The 21420-nt window shown below is 37.9% G+C and overlaps 2 protein-coding genes across 3 annotated transcripts in view; both read right to left on the bottom strand.

Annotated features, from left to right (window-relative positions):
* The window catches only part of wwp1 (WW domain containing E3 ubiquitin protein ligase 1), a 54970-nt gene that overhangs the window by 9812 nt on the left and 23738 nt on the right, over window positions 1-21420 (bottom strand). The gene's annotated exons all lie outside the window — the stretch shown is intronic.
* On the bottom strand, window positions 13275-19556 carry serpinb1l3 (serpin peptidase inhibitor, clade B (ovalbumin), member 1, like 3). 2 transcript variants are annotated; one of them, XM_073830491.1, is made up of 7 exons: window positions 19424-19556; window positions 18713-18889; window positions 16726-16866; window positions 16443-16560; window positions 15156-15298; window positions 14383-14550; window positions 13275-13953 (listed from the first exon to the last, which is right to left on the bottom strand). In XM_073830491.1, the coding sequence occupies exons 2-7, from the start codon at window positions 18878-18880 to the stop codon at window positions 13549-13551; spliced, it is 1143 nt and encodes a 380-aa protein (XP_073686592.1). In that variant the 5' UTR covers window positions 18881-18889; window positions 19424-19556; the 3' UTR covers window positions 13275-13548. The 2 variants fall into 2 exon arrangements, with proteins under 2 accessions (XP_073686592.1, XP_073686593.1); XM_073830492.1 differs by lacking the exon at window positions 19424-19556 and adding an exon at window positions 19065-19085.

Here is a 21420-nt window from a genome sequence, read left to right as displayed (position 1 = left end):
AACCCTAACCCTAACCCTAACCCTAACCCTAACCTAACCTAACCCTAACCCTAACCCTAACCCTAACCCTAACCCTAACCCTAACCTAACCCTAACCCTAACCCTAACCCTAACCCTAACCCTAACCCTAACCCTAACCCTAACCCTACCCTAACCCTAACCCTAACCCTAACCCTAACCCTAACCCTAACCCTAACCCTAACCCTAACCCTAACCCTAACCCTAACCCTAACCCTAACCCTAACCCTAACCCTAACCCTAACCCTAACCCTAACCCTAACCCTAACCTAACCCTAACCCTAACCCTAACCCTAACCCTAACCCTAACCCTAACCCTAACCCTAACCCTAACCCTAACCCTAACCCTAACCCTAACCCTAACCCTAACCTAACCCTAACCCTAACCCTAACCCTAACCCTAACCCTAACCCTAACCCTAACCCTAACCCTAACCCTAACCCTAACCCTAACCCTAACCCTAACCTAACCCTAACCCTAACCCTAACCCTAACCCTAACCCTAACCCTAACCCTAACCCTAACCTAACCTAACCCTAACCTAACCTAACCCTAACCCTAACCCTAACCCTAACCCTAACCCTAACCCTAACCCTAACCCTAACCCTAACCCTAACCCTAACCCTAACCCTAACCCTAACCTAACCCTAACCCTAACCCTAACCCTAACCCTAACCCTAACCCTAACCCTAACCCTAACCTAACCTAACCCTAACCCTAACCCTAACCTAACCCTAACCCTAACCCTAACCTAACCCTAACCCTAACCCTAACCTAACCCTAACCCTAACCTAACCCTAACCCTAACCCTAACCTAACCCTAACCTAACCCTAACCCTAACCCTAACCTAACCCTAACCCTAACCCTAACCTAACCTAACCCTAACCTAACCCTAACCCTAACCCTAACCCTAACCCTAACCCTAACCCTAACTAACCCTAACCCTAACCTAACCCTAACCCTAACCCTAACCCTAACCTAACCTAACCCTAACCCTAACCCTAACCCTAACCCTAACCTAACCCTAACCCTAACCCTAACCCTAACCCTAACCCTAACCCTAACCCTAACCCTAACCTAACCCTAACCCTAACCCTAACCCTAACCCTAACCCTAACCTAACCTAACCTAACCCTAACCCTAACCCTAACCCTAACCTAACCTAACCCTAACCCTAACCCTAACCCTAACCCTAACCTAACCTAACCCTAACCCTAACCCTAACCCTAACCCTAACCCTAACCTAACCCTAACCAACCCTAACTCAACCCTAACTCAACCCTAACTCAACCCTAACTCAACCCTAACTCAACCCTAACTCAACCCTAACTCAACCCTAACTCAACCCTAACTCAACCCTAACTCAACCCTAACTCAACCCTAACTCAACCCTAACTCAACCCTAACTCAACCCTAACTCAACCCTAACTCAACCCTAACTCAACCCTAACTCAACCCTAACTCAACCCTAACTCAACCCTAACTCAACCCTAACTCAACCCTAACTCAACCCTAACTCAACCCTAACTCAACCCTAACTCAACCCTAACTCAACCCTAACTCAACCCTAACTCAACCCTAACTCAACCCTAGACAGCATTTTGGCCCAAAAAAAAAAAAAATACAAACTTAAATATATACACACACTGTCTTTTAATTCTCCAACACTTTTACAATTACAAAAAATGCAACTTGCCCCAGCCAGGACAAACTGTCATACATTGACAAACAACACCAAAAGATACATTAAAAGTAAACAAATTACCTTAAAATACAAGAAAAGACTACATAGTAATAAAAAACAGAGCACTGTAAAAACTGAAAATATTCTCAAATAACACTCGTTTCAAAGCAATACAAGTACATAAAACTACACCGACTGGTAGAAATAAAGGCCAAAATAAATTACAGATGCATAAAATACAAAAAAAAAAAAAAGTTTACAGCCATTACATTGAAATAACCATTATTACAGAACCATAAATATTGTAACTACAAGTACAGCATGACAAAAGACAAAATAAAATTAATTTATACAACAAGAGAGGGGGGAGAGGCAAAAAAATGCCTATAAAAAGGTACATAAAGCACAAAAGGGGCCCAAATACAAAAAAGTACACAAAACAATTAAACGTGGGGAAGCTAAACCAGAATTAAATGGGCACAAACACTAAACTACAAAGTGATACAAAATTCAAAATGACCAACATCAAATGTTTCTATAAAAAAGGAATAATAAGAATACATTTCTAAATGTTGTTTGTGAGAAATGGGACAAAATTTGCTAAAATACACTGCCTTTAAAGGGAAAACAAAACCGGTATGACATTATAAGGGAATAAAAAGGACAATAAAATACAAACTTACGGCAAAGGTTGTGTTTGTCTTTAACATGGTCTGTGATTTTTCACAAACAGGATGGTAAAAATGTAACTTCTGGGTAAGCAAGCGTACAACAAAAGATTTGTGGCAGTTTTACTTTTTCTTCTGGATTCAGCGCTCTGCTGCCACAGTGGACCGCACTCACCACCAACTGAACAGGGGTTGGAATTACACTTAGAAAGATGTAAAGGCCGCTGACAGATTACGCTGAGGATGATCTATTGTAATTTCTATCAATGACGGCCATTTTTGGTAAATGTGACCTCTGAGAAAGCAAGGAACGCAGAGACAAGTGAGAATCACAATTAACAGTCTTTAATAATCCACAGAAATGGGTAAAACAAGGCCGGCAGGACACAAATGTAGCACTTACATGAAGACTTATAGCACTGTACAAGGAAACATGAAGCAGACAACACTTTAAAATACAGGATCAATCACTTAAAACTTCACCAAAGAAAGCTCTCCACATTTCAAACAGCAAACAACCCTAGCAGATAATTTCCTAATTCAGGAAAAAACAACTTCAGCACTCACCAACATCAGGCTCAATGAATTCAAGCGAGATGCCATCAAGGAACAGGACAGCGGCACATTCAACTCTTCTAAAAAGCTTCTCATCTTACCTGAAATACACAGAATTAGGGTTAATGTTCACCACTCAAAATTCAAAAGAGATGCACAGAGCATTCAAAGCAAATCTCCAGGTACTTCAGAGAAGAAAACATGTTTCACCCAAATTAAATTAAGGGACATCTTCTTTATGATTGGTTGATCTAGGAACAATCAGTAACCATAAATTGCTCATAAAAACACTTTTTTTAAACCAATAAAATTGTCCATTTCAATGGACGCAGTGACTGAAGAGGTTTAAAAAAAAAAAAAAAAAAAAAAAAAAAAATCACACAAACTACATGTGTCACAGTTGCACCAGGTAGATCCAGGACATGATCAAAGATGATTTAAAGTAAAACAAAGAACTCAAAACGAGGCGCAGACATGAAACACATAGTAACGTTATCAACTGACATTGAAACTGAGGAAACAAACAACTTAAATAGGAGTGGCAGGGGGTGTAGCAAATTAACAAGACAGGTGAACCAAATCAAAGCTAATAGGGACAAACCAATAAACACAGAAGTACAGGGGGAGACAAAAGGGAAAAACCAACTGAAGGCCATGTGAGGGGTGAAAACACTGGGAGAACAGAACAAAACAGAGACATAATCCTGACAATGAGTGTTGGACCTTTCCAATTATGTTTTACCACTGTACTAATACTAATTCTGTGAGAACAGTAATGACAGAATTTCACAAGTGTACATCAAAAACCTATATCATAGGAGCAATTCTGACCTTTGGTTACAATGTGCACAAGAAGTCTTTAAAAAGGCAACAAATGACTAAGACATCTCGTCCACCTAAAGTCTGGGGTTCCCCTACTCATCTCATAAAAACTTGTGGACTTGGATCTGTACCTGCAGGTAACAGACTACCCTGGTCTGCTTCTCAAACATTAAACCGAACACTGCTTGATCAGGATGCTTTAAAGAATGATAGCAATCCCAGTAGCTTTGTTGGACACTATGAAGTTAATTAAATAAAAGGAGTAAATAAATGAGGTCAAGAGTCAAAGCTGAAATTGATTAATTGGCAGCTAAACTTTTCCTGAGTGGGGTGGACCGTATAAATTCATGCCAATGCAAGAGAAATGTATGCACAAAAACATCATTAAACAAACACAAATGGTGTTGATAATGCAAAAACACAATAGTAAACTCAACTGTCAGTTAAACTTAGTTCATCATTGACTCAGTGTTGTCATCCAGCTTGCTTCAAATAGTATCTGTACAATCAAGCTGACAATATCGCTAGAAATTAAGAAAGCCAGCCTCAACACTGGCAAGAAACCAAAACTCCATCGGTAACAAATTAAGGGCCCACACAAAAAAAACCCTGGTACACAACAGGCTCAGTCAGGGGTATATTTTACCTTTGGCCACACAAAACCAGCAGTTTCATTCCAGGCTGCAACTAAGTCAGATTTAGCAGAGTCTGCTTCCAGTTCTCTGTTGGCAATGACAGATCTCCAGCAAAGAACTCTTCACTTATAGACTGTCTCTGAGCCTCATCTAGTTGTCATGGTCTCCGCTGACATTCAGGGCTCCAGGGGTCATCTCTGGTGCTGATCCACCCTCTGGACTGGATCCGGGTGCCTGCAGTGACCATCTGGTCTGGATACAGACTGGATCAGGGTGATTACGGTGATGTTCCTGGTTACAGTTGACATAATCAATCAAGCCTAACAACACTTTACACATTTACCCTTACTTGAGCAAAAGTTAGTTTAATGCAGTAATAGAGCAGTTTTTCAGTAAAAGTATTTTAAAATTATTTTGACCCAAAATGAGGCAATGACAGCATCATGGAGCATTAAACACTTGTGAAGTTCGTTTCACAAGTGAGACAGCTATTGAAAGGACCTAACAGACTACATACTCAATGGACTGTTACACGTCTTCTTTCTCAAGTTTACATTCACTTAAAACCTAACCAACTGAGTTTACGAGGATATCTCCACACTGTGTATTAGTCCTTTCAGATCCAACAAGTCATGGAAGAGGACTCCGTTCAGTATCTCACACAACACAAGTCTAGACTTTAAACCTTTCAAACACAAACAAATTTGAAACCATTAAAATCTCAGAGGAGGGACATAACTGTGATGGCACCTTTTCTAGTACATCATCAAAAGGACATAGAAGAAAAAGACAGATTCAAGAGAAAAAGGCAGATTCAAGTGCTGGTGAACCATGATAAATCAAAACAGCACAAGGCCATATATTACACAGGTTAAATAAAATTTAGTAAAAAAAACTAAAAAGCATGAGACCATAACAATTGACAAAGTCATGAAGACCCCAAAAAATGAAGTGCACACAAAATTCAGAAATAAAATGATAATAATAATATTATAATTACCTACAGCGTTGCGTTAGTAGACTCGGCCTTCAATGGAGTCAGGTCTCTAAACCACCACAAAAAAAAAAAAAAAAAAAAAAAAAAAAAATTATATTATTAATAATAATAATAATAATAATAATAATAATATCATCTTACCTACAGCGTTACGTTGCTAGACCCTGCCTTCAAAAAGGAGTCAAGTCTCTGTACCACCACCACAAAAAAAAAAAAAAATATATATATATATATATATATATATATATATATAACAATAATAATAATAATAATAATATACTTACCTACAGCATTGCGTTGGTAGACTCGGCCTTCAATGGAGTCAGGTCTCTGAACCACCACCAAACTTTTCTCAGTAAATGGTCCCTTGAAACTAGTATTAGTTGGTCAAAGGCTACACTAAAAACAGCTGCATTCTCCATCATTATGCTGACGGGAAACACTACTCAACCGAGTAAAGCGCCCAGAATTCACATATTAAAACCAGGAATAATGGATTACTACAATTAAGTCTACTAATGAAATGTTCTTCACATTTCCAAAGGACAAATAGGAATAAGGCTACAAAAGAGTTAAGCATTTACCTGAATGAGCCTCATGCTGAAGTGAAACAAGTAGAATGCCATCAAGGTACAGGATAACAGCACATTTAGCTCTTCCACCATGTCCAGCTGACCTAAGGACAAAATAGCACATGCAACGTTAAGATTAATATTCATTGCACATTTAAAAAAAAAAAAAAAAAAAAAAAAAAAACACTGCATAGTTATTTTTCTAGGTATTAAACACAAGCAAATGACATCAGCTTTGGGACTATGGAGCTACCAGACAACCTGTAAACCCAAAGAGACGTGGGTGATGCAGTCCTAATAAGAAGCGATGCCTGTGACAAGAATGTTCTCAAAAACCAGAAACAAATACTACAAAGCGCAAGCTGTAACTGGTTTCTGGGGGTGAGGAGCCAGAGGGAAACACAGGGAGTAAATAAAAAAAAAAAAAAAAGATTTAATTAAACAAAACAGGAATCCAGGGAACAGCAACCACAACGTCACATAGTAGACAGGACAATGAAATGACTATATAAAGAGTGGTGTAAGGGAGTGGCAAGGAACAAGGACAGGTGTAGACAATCAAGGTAACAAGGGGGAAGTCCGAATATGGGCAAAAGGGGCAACCAATACAAACTGAACAATAGGGGGAGACACAGGGAGAAACCAAACCATTGAAACAACAGGGGGGGAATTGATTTGTACAAACTTTCAAAACAAGTTCAACAAAAGAAACAAATCATTACTCCAGTAACTCACCATTTCATAGCTTAATTTATCCAATTAAACATTCAAACACATAGGCCAATTAATACACTGTAAAAAAAAAAAAAATACATTAAAAATGTAAATCTCTTCACAAGTTAATGTAGTATAATTAACGGAATAATTGCGTGGAAAAAACAAATTAACAATTGAAAATTGCCATTAATCATTTAAACAAAAACACTGTTGTTTTTACAGAAAAAAAAAATCTGGCAGCTGTGGTTGCCAGAATAATTCTGTAAAAAATACATTTTAAAATGTACACAACTTTACAGTATAAAACGGTAAATATTATTGTAAAATGTTTGTGATCACAAAACAGTACTTTTTTTAAAATAGCAAAACCAAGCTTTTATTAAACTAATTTTAATATTATCAGTAGTCATTGCTTATTGTTTCTGTCATGAGATCAAACATTCATCTTACTTTCATATAAACTGTACCACCATATAAACTGACCCGAAATGTGAAAAATATAACCCAGTGTACACAGAATAGGCTTTGAAATACGGAAAAGCTAAAGCTAGGTATGCATTAAGAGATACTGCACTGAAAGACTTAAAAATCCAATAATAATTTGCCCTTCAAAGCATTCATTGACCTTAAATGAACAAAAAAAAATCTGTCAGTTCTCAACAGAACTTTGTAAAGTGTACTTTCTTTACAAACAATACAATAAAGAGCATGTAACAGATTAATGATTATTTTACTGGAAATCAAAAGGGAAAGATGGGACTAATCTCTTAAAATTGTTCAAGAACAAATAAGAGTTGTTTTATGAATAATAGTAACATTAACAGTCTTTAAGGATTACTGCATTTCTTTGGAATATCAGTATAACAAATGTACATGAGATACAAGTATGTGAATCATAAAATACTACAGCCATAGCAACTATAACATCTGTATACACTGTAACTTAACTTATACTGAGCATAGCAGCTGAAACAAACCTTCAAACTGAGAGTATGGCACAACATTCATTAATTATCAGAAATCTTACTGACTTCACTTCATGTTTCCCAGTTCATGTTTAGACATCATGCCTCTCGTGATCTGAAAGGTCCTGAATCAAGGTAAGGACTAAAAGCAAAAACTTTTTAATTTTTTTTAATTCAAGCTATTAATAATTACTTTGTCATTATTTTGATCAAAATAATGACAAATACATTTTTAATTATAGACAAGTACACGGTGAATCCATCTCACAAAAATTAGTATTTTTTCTTATCCTGAATCCAAACAGTGAGCATGCAAGTAAGCATTTATATGGGGATTACTTTAGATCGGTTGCTTTACTTCTGCTGTAACCTAGTACCGGAGTGATTCATCAGATTAACAGAAAGTAGCAGCCCGACCTACAGTGTTCTTTCACAAGAACTTATTTATTAATCAGTAGAGCTCCAATATACATTATATATTTACATGTATATCCGCATGTGTGTCTTAATATATACAGTACATACTCATACAGTTGTGGTCACAAGTTTACTTACCCCTTGAAGAATATGCTAAATGTTGTTCATTTTAACAAAATAAAGAGGGATCATAAAACTGTTTTTAATTTAGTACTATCCTGAAAAAACTATGTCATATAACATGTTTACATTTACTTCAAAAGACAAAATAACTTAATATAAAATGACCCCATTCAAAAGTTGACATACCCTTGAATCTTAATACTGTGCGTCATTTCCTAGATGATCCAAGACTGTTTTTCTCTTTAGTGATAGTTGTTCATGAGTCCCTTGTTTGTCCTGAGCAGTAAATCTCCTTTCTGTTCTTCCTCCAGCTCGTGCACATTATTTGGTTTTTCTAGCATCTTCTGCATATTTGAACACTTTCCTAAAGTGATTTCCCTCAGTGCGAAAAGTTGGATCTCAAAATCTTACATTCACTTTGGGAAAGGCTTCAAATATGCAGATGCTGCTGGAAAACCAAAGAATGTGCAGGAGCTGGACGATTTTTCTGAATAACAGCAGGCAGCTGAACAACAATCACAAAACATAAAAACAATCATTGATCATCCAGGAAACAACACACATGGGGTCATTTTAATAAAATCAGCTAATTTGCCTTTGTGGAGTATACATAAACAGCTGGGTAACACTTGAGAACAAGGTTCATTAGTATCATTTTTGCAAACTAACAAAATCACTTGGTTTTTTTAAGCCTTTAACATTTAACTCACACCGAGTCATTATTAATACGACAGCAAAAAACCCTCGGACACATACAGGTGCCTGTAAGTCTTTAAAGTTTAAAGTAAAGTACTTTTCTCTCACCAGCTTCAGTCTGTGATTTTGCAGATCGTCACACTTCTCCAGGCGCTAGCAGATTGGGCGCGCACTCACTGAACTTCAAGAAGGCAGCTCCTGCAAAAATCAGAAATCAGCTTCACTGGTTAGTGATTGGAGGATGCAAAGCTCATTTGAAATTCAAATGAAGACGTTAAATGACCCTGAGGTATTATGAATATTACTAAATTATGGAATTCTGTAAAAAAAACAACCTTATTTTGTCATTTAATGAATTTACAATTATCGTTCAAAAAAAAAAAAAAAAAAAAAAAAAAAGAACTGACGAATAGCTAGGCTATGTAACAAATTACCCTTAACTTTATACTTAATTGTAATATTTAATGTACAATATGCAATAAACATTTTACACCCTAAATATAAAAATAACTTGATATTATTGATTATGATATTCTATTGTTTGGCCATGTTCAATGCTATAATTTTTAATGAACTGAATTGCATTGCTTTCTTATTACAGATTCTTTTTCTATTAAAATCACTGTGGTGATGATTTTTAAAACATTTATACTGTATAATTAACAGTTTTGTTTGGTTCAGTATTTTACAATTGCATTTTTAATACTTACAAAATATTGCTGTAAATTTAACACTATTTCATTGTTTTTCTGTATACAAAATTTTGATGTCATGATTTTACAAAATTTAGCTGTTAATTTCATGGACATTTTTTACAGTGTATGCATAAAGCCTAGTGAATTGTGTTTGATTTTAAAATTATACAAACACCTTGTTAATCAAAACTCATGCATACTAAAGAGCTGAAATAAACTCATAAAAGCTTTGTGTGGATGTTTACCTGAACATTACGCCGGTTTCACACTGCACGCGTAAGCAGCGCGTTTTTTTTGTTTTGTTTTTTTTTCGTTCGTTTTGTTTTTTGGCGCGCATGTTAACAGATGATATCATTCACACCGCGGCAGCGCGGAGCAGGAGCAGAGCAGAAGCGTCAGTGCAGCGATCGTTTTGGCGCCGAGTCTATTTTTGCTGCGCCGCTTGCGCTGGATTAAAGACACAGTGCATCGTTCTTGATCAAATCTGACTTGATTCACACGAAAAATACCAAGTAATCCATAAAAACATGTATCATATGTATCACAATCACGGTTTAAAAGGCTCACCAGCAAAAATAATGTAATTTTTTTTGTAAATAATGTCAAACCAATCATGTAAGCAAAGTTTGTACTATTTTCTGCTTGTTTTGATAAATACAAGAGTAAATAAATATATACTACTGCCATTAAAATGTTAATATAAAACATTTAAAAATATAGAAATAAAATCATTTTTAAAAGTAAAGATTCTAAAGGTATTGAAGGAGATCCTATAATTATTTAATATAGATTTACAGTAGTACCAACAAATTATATTTTTATATGAGATGTCTTATGTTTTGAAATATAATGGTTTTATTATAAACGTGGTGATTATCTCAAAGTTGGACAAGCAGCATAAAAAAAATATGAAATATACAATATGAATCTAACCATGTCATGGCAACAAATGTAAAAGTCATCTATTACTTATCTTGTAAATTATTGTGTCTTTAGCCCCAACAGCAGGGGCAATTTGTACCCCAAATACCATACTTTTACATTTTCGTTATTGAAAACCTGTTGCTATAATTATCATAAACCTAACTGGTAATCATTAAGACGATCTTGGTCTAAAAATATATTCAATATTTTAGCGTTTCTCATTTGCTACTTAAATCTACAACATACAACCATATCAGAAATCAAAGCACATGACAGACAGTTGTTGGAGAACACCTGAAATGCGCGACCGAATGAACTCTACTCGTCTATATTAGAAGTACACAAGCTGCGGTTCAGCTGCGCGCGACAAACGCTGCCAGTGTGAACGCTGCCTACCCGCTTCTGCTCTGCTTACGAGTGCAGTGTGAAACCGGCGTTACTCACACATTTCCAATGAAGAACCTGAAATAGCAATTTACTATTAATCCTGAGATACACAGATCATTTGTGAATTAAAAAAAAAAAAAAGTTCATTCAGAATGTGGCAGCATCGAGTCTTATCTGGGAAAATAAAACTACACAAACTACACTAGTGATAGCTTAAAGAAATGCAAGTAAATGTACAATTAAAACTTACAATGTGATAAAACTGAAGAGTTCCTCGCCTTTCTCTTGATGCAGCTCTTAACATCTGGGTCTGAACTCCAATCTTCAGCAGACTAATCACTCTCCAACTTCCACCTCAGACTGAGAGTCCCATTCAAGTTCAGCTGCTGGGCATTTATGCTCATAGGCAAAACCACTGATAGGGATGCAAGCAACCAGGAAATTAAATTTAACAAATAAACAAACCTTAATTTTACAAGTTTTGGGGATGGGCTCTGATTTAAAAAGAAAAAGAAAAACTGACAACATATTTCATCATTGTAAAGCTGTTCAATTAAAAAACACACTCACATAGAAACAAACACTCACCCTCAGTCTCCACAACTGGTTTCTCCCACCTCCCATAATGCACCACAGCAAATAAATAAATAAATACATAAATAAATAAACACAACCTATTGACACCTATTAAAGTAGGGAAGATTGTGTTACACTTTTAAGAAAGATACGACGTCCGTTCTTAGAGCAACACATTTATTTTCTGTTAGAAAAGATAGAAAAGAGAGGTTAAGCAAGGAGCGCATCTGTTCGTCTACCATGAAGCTCATCATGTACTGAATACTATTTCTTTGTTATTCTATACTGATGACTAGCGCAGAGCGTGGGCACCCCTTTGCTGACGAACCTGAGTTTAACAAGTCATTTTACTCTCAACAGAATACAACAATTAAACTGTCATTATTTTCAGATTGGACAAAATTCAAAATTTGAAGAGGGTGTTTTTTTTTTTAGTCTCTAAGTTATTTAGGGCTACAATTGCATATTCCCTAAATGGCATTTGGCACATAAATTACTGCATGACATATGTTAAACAACACCATACATTCATCATTTGGCTGTTTTTATAACTCAGAGCAACATATGTTCATTTTTACATTGTATCCTCTTTTATGGTTCACTCTGTTACTAACCATTGTTTGTGGTTTTGCTGTTGCTACGATTGTAACGGCAAATTATGCACTGATTAAAATGCTGAAACTGATTTTCATAACACCTGCTGTAAGTTTTATCAGCAAGATATATGTCAGTATATCCTAATGTGTGAATTCACAACTGTGTATTGCCTGTGTTGATGAATTAGAAAAGGTATCGGTATCATCTATGAATGAGTAGCTCTGTAGTCTGTTCATGTATTATGATTTGATATATTGTAAATTAATTTGAATTATTATACTTTGTTTTAATTACACTAGTTTTTTTTTTAGCTCCCTCGTCTAACACACCTGATTCAACTCATCGGTTCAGTCATAGAGACAAGACCTGAATTTAGTGTCTAATTAGGGAGACATGAGAAATGTGCAGTGATGACGGGACTGAAAACTCCTGCGTGAGGCTGTTTTGTACAATATAGTATTTTTTAGTGCAAAAATTTAATATTAAATATTGTATTTGTACACTAGTAACACATACCGTAATCAAGCAAAAATTATTAAAATGTTATGTTCGTAGGAGTATTTGTCTGATTGATCTGTTCTGAGTCTGTCCGTTCATCTGTAGATGAATCGTCCAGCTGTGATTTCATCGACATCCAGATTCAAACTGTGGCAGAGCTCCTGCTCCTTTCACGCTGCATATAAAGAGGCAAATTAACTTTATTTACAGTGAAGAACTGTCTGTGAGGTTTAGTTCTACAGCAGTTCTAGAATGTAGATCATCCAGAATCACTGTGTTTTTGTAGCTTTATGACCAACTACAAACATTTCTGTTACATTTCTGAATGCAATGGCCAAGAGGCGTTTTCTATGTTTAATCACAACCAGTTTTCAGTTTTCACGTTCAGAGACTGAATTCAGTGATTTAAACAGGAGTTTCTGTGTGAGCGCTGAACTCTTATGACCACTGAATAAACTTTTACCCACAATATATGACAAATGACTTGAGAATTTATGATATCACTCTTGAATAAGTCATCAACAGGTTTTCTGAAGACATGTAATTACTTCATTTTGATAATGAAACATTTCATACAGTTATTTCTACTTGCCACAAACAGCACTGTAATTTTGTTTGTTTTGTGACTCACTTGACAATGCAGATCTGAATCAGACTCTTTATGATAGATGTGGAGCTCAATAAGCCTTCAGTGCAAAACTACAGCATCTATTAAAATACAACAAACGTTCAAGCTAAGCACAGGTTTCATTTTATTTTTGAACAATTACAAGTTGTTTATTATTATGCAAGTTGTAGATTATTCAACAGAGGAAACAACACAGGCACTCAGGAATGAAGGCAAAAGGTAATTTTCAGTAAAGGGCAGGTCAAACTGGACTTTCGTCTGAAACCTTTGAAAGACCTGAACCCTGACCCCTCATCTGCCGGCATTACGACTCGTTCTAAACGGATCAAACCCGTCATAAACCTGTGGGTGCCGTGCGCTGGAGCGTCAAGAGCTCAGGGAGAGCAGACGCGTCCGTAGAACAGAACGCTCTTGGAGGGATTGTGGCGTATGAAGAAGAGGAACGGGTGATCGGCGTGAAAGCGCTCTGGACGCATCAGGCAGCGCATCATCATGACGGCTCCGGTGGCCGCAGCGGCTTCCGTCCCCTCCTCGTTCACCTCAACAAATGACTTGTGCACCACCTTAGACAGCACCAGATCGTTGTTCGGGGACAGGCCGGAGAAATCGGCTCTCTGCAAGTCAAACGCGTCCACCATTCCCAGGCTCATCAGGAGAGCTTTCATGTCGTACGTTTCCTCCAGTCTGAATCTGGGCAGAGCCACTTCCACTTCCACGAGATCCATCATGTCAGGTCGGGTCCACTCCACAAAGTTCTCGTAGGTCAGCGCGCTCTCCAGCTGGACAAGAGAGACGTGTTAAAGCCTGGCGTCTGAGCAGAAGACTCGACGCAATAAAAACCACAGCTGTTTACTGTCTGAGTTAAGCCTTCTACACACTGTATGATTTTAGCAATCCTAGAAGTAGAAATCCTGTGTGACATGGATCTAATAAACTTGGGTATGACATGCATGTAAACTATACCATGTTTAGTGACAGTGACAGAAAATGATCGTAGGCTATCTTTGGTCACAAGACCGTGACAACGGCCGTCTTTAAACCTCTCTCACTGTACGACATAAAACTGCAGATTAGGAGCCACGATCACAGAAATCGCCACAATTGTTTCACGATTCTAAGCTTTCGTCTGGAACAGCCGAAAATCGTGCAGTGCGTTTTGGGCTTAAGACATCACACCAGATCCACTGACAAAACACCTGTGGTCTCACCTTCTCCAGGCCGGTGGTGTCGTCCTCCATGGCGTTGGGAAGCATGATCAACATACTGAGGTCTTTCCCAGCGTACGGCAGCTCCAGAATCTGACATTTCATAGCAGGAATGAAGGCCAGAGGAAACTTGGCCTTCTGGAACATCATCTGCACTGGCTTCGATTCATTCTGTCAACCATCAATGGAAACACATGACAGTCACGCTCACTCATATCACAAGACACCTGATGCTGAAATCATCAAGAACTAAACATTTCTTAAATTAAAGAAAAATATAAAACACTGGACGTATTGTCTGGCAGCTGAAAGAATCACTGCCTGCTGTCTGTTCTTCATCCAAGAAACACATTTCAAAAGAGCACAATCAAAACCAACAGCATCTATAGTCTCCTTTTTATCAGGAATGAAATGCATGACAACTACAACTAAAACGAGACAAAAATAACTGATTCTTCCCCTGCTAAGCACAACTCTGTTCTCTGGAATTGTCTGACCCATCTCAATACTACTGAGCATATGTCACACACACTGATATTTAATTATACTGATCTATTTTATATTTATTTTATTTTATTTTATTGAGGCATTTGGGAACTGCTGCCTACTTATTTCCAATATTTCTAAGTTCAATATCAGCCATTACCAAGTCAACTGTTTTACAAGGCATTTGTTCATTTAAATACTGTGCATCTCACAGACAAAGGCCACAAACTGAAGAAGCGAACTGAAGTGCAAACTTACCGGTCCAGTAAAAAGCTCTTATGAAATCTCACCTTGTTGATCTTGAACGGCATCTCTCTGGTGTGTTCCTCTCCAAACTTCCTCTCCCAGTTCCCCTTGAAGTAGATGGCGTTCACCAGGACCAGTCTGGTCAGCGAATCCACGTCTCCCTCGGCCAGGAGATCCTTGATCTTCTCTGTGATTATAAATGAACATTCAAACCGACACAGCAGGAATGCAAGGTTTATTATTACTGATACAGCACATAATCAGTCGATAAAGTCGTGGCACATTAAAGGGATAGTTCACCCAAAAATGAAAATTTGATGTTTATCTGCTTACCCCCAATGCATCCAAGATGTAGGTGACTTTGTTTCCTCAGAAAAACACAAACGAAGATTTTTAATGAAAACCGGTGCAGTCTGCCAGCCTTATCATGGACGTGGATGGGCACCAAACCTTTAAAAGTAAACAAAAACATGCACAGACAAATCCAAATTACACCCTGCGGCTCGTGACGATACATTGATGTCTTAAGACACGAAACGATCGGATTTTGCGAGAAACTGAACAGTATTTCTATCATTTTTTACCTTTGATACACAGCCACGTCCATCTCTCCTGAGCACGAGTTTGGCATCAGTCACGTCACATGTGCACGCGCTTCTGGTGTAGAATACGCAAACGCCGGAAGCGATCTGTCGCATGAATACGACACTCATTGTTTACACAGTGCACAGAGATTGTGGGTATAGCGGTTATTCAAAATGGTAATTACTTGCGCTTATCCTGATTGTTTAAACCGTTTTAAAGCTGAAAGATTATGTTTGCTTGCACAAACTCATCCGGGACTTTTCACTGATTTCCCCTTACGGCGTTTGCGTATTCTACGCCAGAAGCGCGTGCTCATGTGATGTGACTGATGCCAAACTCGTGCTCAGGAGAGATGGACGTGGCTGTGTATCAAAGGTAAAAAATGATAGAAATACTGTTCAGTTTCTCGCAAAATCCGATCGTTTCGTGTCTTAAGACATCAATGTATCGTCACGAGCCGCAGAGTGTAATTTGGATTTGTCTGTGCATGTTTTTGTTTACTTTTAAAGGTTTGGTGCCCATCAACGTCCATGATAAGGCTGGCAGACGGCACCTGTTTTCATTAAAAATCTTCGTTTGTGTTTTTCTGAGGAAACAAAGTCACCTACATCTTGGATGCATTGGGGGTAAGCAGATAAACATCAAATTTTCATTTTTGGGTGAACTATCCCTTTAATGACTTTTTTAATGACGTTTTCTTCCTAACATAGCATTCATTGTAAAAGAAGTTCAAACAGTTTTTGCACCTTGTGTCTGTTTCTCCACCCAGGTGTTGATGTCTGTACGAGCTGCGTCTGCATTGCTGATGAAGTTGACGGTCTCCAGTTCAGCCTCATACAGTCGTTTTGTGTCACTAAGAAATTTCTGTAACAACAGAGAGAAGAAATACTGGCATGCTGCACAAATCATTGTATACATATCTGAAGTTAAAACAAAACGGTTTTATTTATTTAGACATTCAAGCATTACAAGAACCACATCTGTCTTAAGAGTACGTGTTCTCTCTGCGTGTGAATAAACTGAACTCACCTCGACGAACGTGTAGGACTGCTCTCCATAGAGGCGACTGGCGAGACTCAGCGCGTACGGAGCTCCGGCTTTGTTTATCTCGCCCAGGAGTTTGCTGAAGCCAGTGTGGATTTCTGCCTCTGCTTCAGGAAAATGCAAAGCCTAGATACAAACAGTGAATGACAGTTTCTTCATGATAAAGTTGTAGATAGGAAAAGGAAAGGACGTGACATGTGGCCAAGTATGGTGACCCATACTTGGAATTTTTGCTCTGCATAACACACACACACACACACACACACACACACACACACACACACACACACCACTGATACACACACACACACACACACACACACACACACACACACACACACACACACACACACCACTGATACACACACACACACCACTGATACACACACCACTGATACACACACACACACACACACACACACACACACACACACCACTGATACACACACACACACACACACACACACACCACTGATACACACACACACACACACACACACACACACACACACACACCACTGATACACACACACACACACACACACACACACACACACACCACTGATACACACACACACACACACACACACACACACACACACACACACACACACACACACACACACACACACACACACACACACACACACACGGCCCGGGGAGCACTTGGGGGTTCAGTGTCTTGCTCAAGGGCCTCACAGTCGTTGTATTGAGGGTGGAGAGAGAGCACTGGTTATTCACTCCCCCCAACGACAATCCCTGCCGAACCTGAGACTCGAGACCCGCAACCTTCGGGTTACAAGTCCGACTCTCTAACCATTAGGCCACGGCTGACCCCGATGTGGCTGATAATGAGCAAACATCTGAACTCAAACCGTAAACCTCTTCATCTGCCATGTGAAATGATAAGCAGTTAAAAACAGTTGCACACAAAAGTCTTTATTAAGAATAGTTACATTTAACTTTGCCTCTATCCGGTTCATGAAAAGTACAGTGTTTAACCAGCTGTGTTAGTCTGTAAAAGTAACGCTGAGAAAAGGAAAGACACAAAGTATGACAAACACTATAAAGACTTTCTGCATTCAGTCATTACTAGTCACCCTCCACCCAAAGATAAGAAAAAAACATTTGTGTGCGCAACCCTTGTGACACAGGAGCACTGTGTTATTGCTATGTCCTTTGACCCTCAGACCCACACAGCATTATGCCTTCATACATTTACATTCATTACACCAAAGGCCTAACCCATCGGGACAACCACTAACCTATTTCAGTTCCAGTTTGAAAGGTTTCAAATTACAACTTGAAACAACAGAACAAGCTGCCATATTAAACAATCCCACTACAAGCAGAGCTGTGTCTGAAATCTGTCAAATATAGTGCATTATATCAACGAGCTGTGATCAACATTATTTTAAAAAAATCATTGAACCAAGCAGCTTTACATTTCAAGTGTCATTCTGTCAAATCAGACTTGTTAATAAATTAATCTACACTGCTTTAAGCTTTATGATGGATTTACTAACCCTGGGCCGATGATAACAGAACATTTCGCAACAGTTTACTGCCTTACTGTGTCAACCACACTTTCCAAAGGTGGGACTCACAACCGACATCAGTTCTGTGACAGAAGAGTCAGGAAAAAAATACTGTTTTACAGTCATGGAAACTTCACTAATGTCAAGGTACAGAATGAGAGACACACCCGAAACCAAACCCTTCCTCAGTAAACAAACAGCGGAACCATCGAGTCATCAATTAAAACTGATTTAAAAGTTCACTTCAACACACGCAATCATGAATATACCACATTAAAACTTGTTGGTGTTCTTGCTCTCTCTATACTTTTATGAATGATTTATTGTTCTATTTGAATGATTCTATTTAGATACAGATTGGATGCACAGGGGAACTTGGCGGCTATATAATCGCAAATAAAGATGTGCTGTAATCAGACTACTTTTAGACTGACCCTAGACATCTGTGATGCCGTGTTTCCTCCTGCTCCGAGTGACAGCATGGAAAGAGCAGCGGAGATGCTGAGAGGAGAATAGAAGACATTAGCGGTCGCGTCTCCTTCACTGATTTTCTGGAAGAGACTGAGAGAAAAGCGCGTGTGCGCCGCTGACAGATGCTCCATTCCGACACACTGAACACAAACACACAGAAGAAGACATTATATTTACAGACCGTTATATGAACTGCTTCGTGAATACGAATTATTAATATGAAAAAGAACATGTAGAATATTAAATACACATGCAGACAAGCTCCACTTCAAATATGACAAGTTATATTTTGACCCTAACAGCTGTTTAAGTTACATTTCATGTACTTCAACTTCCTCATTGTTCGGGCGCTCATCGCTCTCTCAGCCCATTGGACAAACGACCACCACAAACGATTGTGATTGGCCAACTTTGACCAAACTACGTGCAGAACGTCCTGACGCATAAATATATGACTCGAGGCATTAAGAAACGTCGCACTTTCTCCTATAAAGTGACTTCATATGTTTACGTTTATCATTGAGAAAAACAATCGAAACCAGTCGTAAATGTTCACATGAGGTAGCTATCTTAGTATTTCAGCCTGTTGTTTTGTATAAGGCTCGTATTCATTAATAACTATCAATATGCTTTGCTTAATTCCCTTGATGATTTGAATCATTAGAGTTACTCACATGCTGTAAAACGGGTCTTTAGTTGGAGGAGCTTCCGCAGTGAATGAATCGCCGGAGTGACTGAGTTTATATGAGCAGCAGACACACCCTCATGAACACACACACACACACACACACACACACACACACACACACACACACACACACACACAGGACAGTAAACCAGATGTGTGTGCGTTCACTCAGTTGTGTAATCCTTATTTTAGGTTTTATGTAGGATTACAGTTAGAATGAATGTGATGAGCTCTGTCAATCACTATATATCAGAAAACACATTCAGTGCAGATTGATCCTCATCAGCTCTGTCAGTCTTCACCACTAAACTCAGGAAAAGAACTAATAGCAGTTTATTTTTTATTGATCTATTTGTGCTTCTAAAAGCTTGAAAGACGTCAGTCTACCATATGTGTGTATTTTTCCTTTTTTTTGGTATATTCACCAAACTTAGGTGTGATTGTGTTTGTAGTCTGTATATGTTTTTTGAGTGTGTGTTTATGTATCTTTTTTCTTGCAAAGTAATGACTATATACAGTAAACATTCTTTTTTGTGACTACATGCACTGGACACTGTTCTCCTTATTTTGATGTAGTGTCTAATGAATGATCTGTAGTGTGTTTAGTATTGAGTAATGAGTGTATGATTTAAAAACGTTTTTTGATGTTGAGTGCAGGTGAAATGGTTTTGAAGCGATTGTTTGATTTTGCCAGAAGAGTCAGGGGGTCTGTGAATTTAGTTTGAACATTTGGATTTGTGTTTAAGGTTTAGGTGATGGTTTAAAAAAATGTTTTTGCAAATCAACTCATTCTTACATAACTCTAGCAAAGGTTTTCACCAAACACTTTATCACTCAGAACACAACCTTAAAAAAAAAAAAAACAATAACAGGTAGTATTGTACAAGGTTTTCTTTTGTAAAATTTCTTTAAAAACAAGAATGATAATCTATACCGTTTATACATCATTGTCGTATGTTACATGAACATACAGCAATGTAAACATGGACTGTTTACATTACAAAATGATTCCTAGTTTTCCACTTTTGTATAGATGGTAATGAAAGTGAAAACTGTAACACTTGTTCAGCTACATGCAACTGCTTTGATTTTTTACATGCAAGTGTAGTGTGGCCACAGGAGGCAAATCAATCACACTATAGATACCAACCCTTAAAACGGAGTATTAATGCTGACTACGCCACTCCTTTAAAGCAGTGATTCTCAACTCCAGTCCTCGGGGCCCACTGCTCTGCACATTTTGTATGTTTCTGAATCTGGACTGGAGTTGGAGTGGAGTTGGAGACTGGAGGACTGGAGTTGAGAATCACTGCTTTAAAGTAAGGGGAACTGAATACTAGATGGAAACCAAACAAACGTACCATGAAGGACAGAGACATAGAATATCAGTATAGAAAAATGTTTATTAAGTTTACAATAATTGAATAAAATAACTTAAAAAGCTATATGACTCAATACGTCACACAGGGCCCTAAAACACAAAAGAAAACAATTAATCAGAATACACCAACATCACACTGAAAACTAAATAAATACACGATTTCCAAATTGTTGAAGTATGCACAGCACAACAGACAATTGTCACTTCATAGGTATTGAAAGAAAAATAAAAAATAAAAAATTAGACAATAACTTGAAAATCGTCAGATTCAGACGGAGCAGAAGACAAAAATCAATAAAGAAAAACATACAATAAACAAAATAAATCATACAATGACAACTGAATCTAAGAATAATTACACAAACAACAAAAGAAACAACTAAACTCCTAAACAAAAGAAATCACAAAACGAAACTTACACGCAGCCGGTAATTCTTTGGACTAAAAGGCAGATCAAAGCACAACTTGACACACAGGAGATCAGATAGTCAGGACAGCTACTGCCACAGCTACCGGCTTTAGCGCGGAAAAAAAAAGAAAGAAACAAAAATAAACGAAAATACAGCAAAACAGCAGCGCCGTCTTAATTCCGTTCTATGCAG

Source organism: Garra rufa, chromosome 24 (genome assembly GCF_049309525.1).
Source record: "Garra rufa chromosome 24, GarRuf1.0, whole genome shotgun sequence".
Taxonomy (NCBI): domain Eukaryota; kingdom Metazoa; phylum Chordata; class Actinopteri; order Cypriniformes; family Cyprinidae; genus Garra; species Garra rufa.
This window is presented reverse-complemented; position numbering and strand designations above follow the sequence as displayed.